The sequence below is a fragment of the Diachasma alloeum genome, unplaced genomic scaffold, assembly GCF_001412515.2.
Source record: "Diachasma alloeum isolate Michigan unplaced genomic scaffold, Dall2.0 Dall_scaffold_00907, whole genome shotgun sequence".
Taxonomy (NCBI): domain Eukaryota; kingdom Metazoa; phylum Arthropoda; class Insecta; order Hymenoptera; family Braconidae; genus Diachasma; species Diachasma alloeum.
Window position 1 is genome coordinate 29,683 of NW_021681025.1, and position 4,526 is coordinate 34,208.

The 4,526-nt window shown below is 37.5% G+C and overlaps 1 protein-coding gene across 1 annotated transcript; it reads right to left on the bottom strand.

The window, feature by feature from the left end:
* Nucleotides 1-3,181: 3,181 nt before the first annotated feature.
* On the bottom strand, nucleotides 3,182-4,318 carry LOC107045284. Its single transcript, XM_015267499.1, has 2 exons — nucleotides 3,725-4,318; nucleotides 3,182-3,535 (listed from the first exon to the last, which is right to left on the bottom strand). The coding sequence occupies exons 1-2, from the start codon at nucleotides 4,316-4,318 to the stop codon at nucleotides 3,182-3,184; spliced, it is 948 nt and encodes a 315-aa protein (XP_015122985.1).
* Between the last annotated feature and the right edge of the window lie 208 nt (nucleotides 4,319-4,526).

The following is a 4,526-nucleotide window of genomic DNA, read 5'->3' on the forward strand; positions in this document are numbered from 1 at the left end:
TGCCATTTGGCAGACGTCTCCAAAGCAGAACTCGCCCCTGAAAGTTGTCAGGGACCTCCACGTTTGGGTCGTAATGAATAATTCCTTCGTCCATTCTTTCTTCTCTCTTGAAGCTAACAGCTGTATGTATGTGGCATCGACTTTCTTTTTTTTTATCAAGCTCATTTTTTTCTGTAAAATCAAAAAGGGTGCAATCGAACTTTTATTGTTGAGTACAATTGAGAGAAGAGTCACACGACTCTCTGAAATTTATTTATTGAAGATTGCACGTGTTGAGTTTTCTCTCTTGGGGTTTATTATGAGAAAAAAATGAAAATATAGTGGTACTAAAAATATAGTAGTACTGAAAATATATTATTATTCATATTACTTACCTGTGGATAAAAGCCAATTGAATTTTTTTTGAGACATTAAACAAAATCACTTCAGTGAATTATCTTCCATCCAGGAACATTTTTGGCTAATCTAGTATTGCCAGCTCGCCGCTTTTGTCAGGTGTCCGTAATCCTCCCCAGACTTGAATCATTTGATTTCCTATTTCTACAATTTCTATTTTCGTCATTTGCATCACTTTTACGTTTATGAAATTAATTTATCAAGTTCTTCTGCGGTAAAAATGTCATTTTCTTTTGTACATTCATAACTCCACTCGTGGAATCACCAGGACTGAGTGCTGGTTTCTTCGATTGCAATAATTTAGAATCAATTTCATCACATGTAGTTGACACAATTTTTAGATTTTAATTTCATGTCCTCAGCATTGGTGCAAATTTCGCAACACTGTTCGAATTACTGGCCATTACATTATCCTTGGTTCTGTAGTGAGCAGTTCCACGTCAAAACGTGAGGCGATAAAAGTCGATGTCAGAGATTTCCTTGGCGATTTTTTTCCTGAAAGCTTGTCTACAAACGAACATTTTGAAAAAAAAATAATTAAAAAATATTGAAAATTGATGGAGTCATGATTTTTTGAAAATTTTGATTTTTTTTGAATTGATAAATTGAGGTGATTTTTTTCTTCAAATTAACACCGATATCTAATTTCGGTCTTGAGCTATTAAATTGCCCTTTAGCACACAAAATAAACATTAAAAAACCTTCAAAATGAGATGTCATACGTGGCATTCCATGCGATTCTACTGGCTTTATTAGAGAAAACGTGTTTTTTTTTCAATTTCAATTATCTCAAATCACGTCATTTTTTAAAAATCTGAAATTTTCACCAAAAATCGTCAGTTAGTTGATGAATATTTCGATGGCAATTAAAGTTATTTCTTCGCAGTAGTTCACTAGAAATTAATGTTTCAATCATGGAAACTAATAAAAAATGTAAAAAATGAGGGTTAATTATCGGCTGATCTTGGAGATGGGTGGATTTTCGATGAAATACTCGTAAACGGAGAACTTTTTTGATTATTCTATTCATGTATACCATGAGGGCGGTAGTTCTCGGACAGTTAAGGGTAACCCAATCATCAATAGCGCATTATTCGGTCATTTTTTAGTCAAATATGAAGTCTACCGTTTCGAAAGTTATCTTTGATGTTTTTGGAACAAGAATGAGCTTGATTTCGATTGAAAAACTCAGAAATTTCATGAATATTTATAAAAACAAAACACAGCTCCCTGGATTGAGTTCTCAGACACCAAAAATCCACCCGTGTCAGTTCTCGGACGACATGGTCAAGCATCTGAAGGGTCCAATTTGACGAGGGTCAAGCACCTGAAGGGTTCAATTTAACCCATTGCGCCACCATCGTCTGTCCCCACTCTATAGCTCCGCGCGAGCGACAGAGGTGGGGATGGCGCGCCCAGGCACGTATGTGCGGTACCGTTAAAAAATCATAGGCGCTAGCGTTGAGAGAGAGAAAAACGGGAAAACGTAATTTTATAATTTTTTCTATTGCATGTATTTTGTAGTTTATAATAAAGACACTGAATACAACAATAAAAAAATACGTTACCTCAGTATTTGGGATCATCAAAATTTAATTTTGCAAAACGAAATTGACAAAAGTGATTTCTTTTCTATGAATCAGTAGGAAAATCGAAGAATGGAATGACTAAACTCAACTGCAGAACTGCTGAATATCTTTGAATCTAGATGGCGAGATTTTTGCAGAAACCTTTGTTATAAAGTAGAGTCGCATCTACAAAAAAGTTCATCACAAAAATTTCGCAATCTCTCGTCGATTCCCAGATATTCTTCAAAAGACTAATTGTTCCGCTGATTTGCTCTATTGAGTTGTTGATTTTTGTCTTTGACAACAGTTTTCGATAATTATCTTTCAATTTATGAGGGATATCGAATTTTTCGTGATTAATTTTTCTGTAGGGTGATAAAAGAAAGAAAAAAAAAGAAATTTCGTAGGGCGGAATGACAGCTACAAAATTTTTGCTCTTTGGTAGATTCTAAAGTATCCGCAAACAAAAACTCTACAAAAATGTTCTTCCCGGATACAAAAAATTGACTTAGAACGAATTATCACATTTACGGTTCCACTTTCTCGATCTCGTGGAACCCATGGGCTTGTCTGAAGCAGAAATCTTTACAAAGAGCCATTTGGCAACCCACACATTGCCAAGTTGTACGTATTGCTAAGCCTCTTTTGGTTCTCCTCCCCTCTCGAGCACACTCCAAGCAGTTTCTTGCACTAATATGTTCCAACTCATGTGGCACATCGTCGAGAGAATTAGTGTTAATAGTACAATGTTGAATAGATCGTCTTCGTGAAGAAAAATCTCCAATCATTTGACGCACCAAATTCTCTCGAAACTCAAGCTGGTCAGGAGGTTTACTTCGATGATAGGGTCTAGCTGTTCCATCTCGAAGAATGGAAGCATTGACGATGCAGACATTGATGATAAAGTAAAGCACATACTTCCACCACTTAACTGTTGTACGCCCAACTGAATAATACGAGAGTTTTTGATCGCATAAATCTACTCCACCCATGCCTTGATTATATTTTGCCACAGGTAATGGACACTGTATGGACTTTTGACTTCCTCTTCTTTCATTTCTGCGTTTTTCAACACGTATCAGTGGATTGCCATTATTAGAGATCATTGAAATATCACGCTTGTCGTGCCACACCGTTGCTGTGGTGTCACCTCTCTGCATTTGAATGCAATCACCAGGCTTCAGCTTTAGCTTGGCGGGTTTACGAAATTCCTCGGGCTACTCTTTCCTATTTGCTCGAATTGTACCACAACTGTACAATTTGCGCAACATCAGAAGCTCCACAAGACGAACAGAAGAAAAGAAATTGTCGAAGAAAACATGATGGAACTTTCCAGAAAAAGGCTCAGTCATGTTTAATACCACCTGTTCCCCTAGAAGTAGGCTCTTGTCCTGGGTCGGCTCTTTCTTCCCTAGATAAATCTTCATCCCAAGCATATAACCACTCTTCGGGTCTGCAATTGTCCACACTTTTATTCCCCACTTAGTTGGTTTTGCGGGCATGTACTGTTTGATTAACAACCTGCCATTGAACGCGATCATCGCCTCATCCACTGAGAGGTCTTGACCGGGCTGAAAACACGTTTCAAATTTCTTCGTCACTTCAAGTACTGGTCTCACAGTTGACAGTATGTCACTTGTATCTCAGGTTTCCTCGTCGACTAAATGGAGCTACTTGTTGATATGTAGAAAACGTGTGTAAGTCATCGCATTAGATACGAGAGGACATAGAACGAAGTCTCCAAAGAAATAATGCTTCACAGTGGGTGCCTTGATGATACCCATATAAATCAGAATCCCGAAGTAGGCCCTCATCTCTGGTGCTGTCACTGGTATCCATCTGGAATCGACTCTATCTTTTACTCGCTGTGAATGTTCAGCATATCTGTTTGTTTCTCGTGCTATGCCCTCATAAAAATTTACATCAAGAAAGAGCTCTAGATAGTCGTATTCAGTAGCATCCACGGGTAAATCATGGCGTGGTCCTCTACGTAGCTTGAAATCTTCCACGGGGTGATCGACGACCAGCTTCGACCACTGCTGTAGTGTGGGGGCCTCATTGTCAGAATCATCGGCTTCAGAACCCGAAGAGTAATTCCAAGGGCGATCGGACACATCACTGTCATCATCTCCTAAATCCTCTGAATCGTTTATTTTTTGTTGCAATTTTTTATTCGATACTTTCGGACGTTCTGACCTCCTGACGTCTGGTTTGTCATTGTCTTGATTTGCTTTGGTTGGTTGGTTTTTTGTGGTTTGTTTTTTTGTTGTTTTTGTTCTTCCTGTTGATCTAAAAGATGCTGTGGGAGGGTCTTTCTGACTGATTGTTTTTTTCGGAGGCTTTTTTCCATACATTATCACTGAAATATCCGTAATTCACACCAGAAACAATAATTTACAATTAATATAATGATTATGAGTGAAAAAAAATAGAAATTATTCTTTTTTCCATCATTTGAAATTATGATAATTTAATAATTTTGAGAAAAAAACAACCGTACAAGGGAAAAAACCACGTCAACGTTTTCAGCGTTTTGACTATATCCAAATGGACAAAAATATG

Bases quoted from the DNA above. Each gene is read 5' to 3' on its own strand.
- LOC107045284 (XM_015267499.1), bottom strand. From the start codon at position 4,318: ATGTATGGAAAAAAGCCTCCGAAAAAAACAATCAGTCAGAAAGACCCT. The intron at 3,536-3,724 runs GTGAAGCATTAT...ACGTGTTTTCAG, and splicing joins GTATCATCAAGGCACCCACT to CCCGGTCAAGACCTCTCAGT.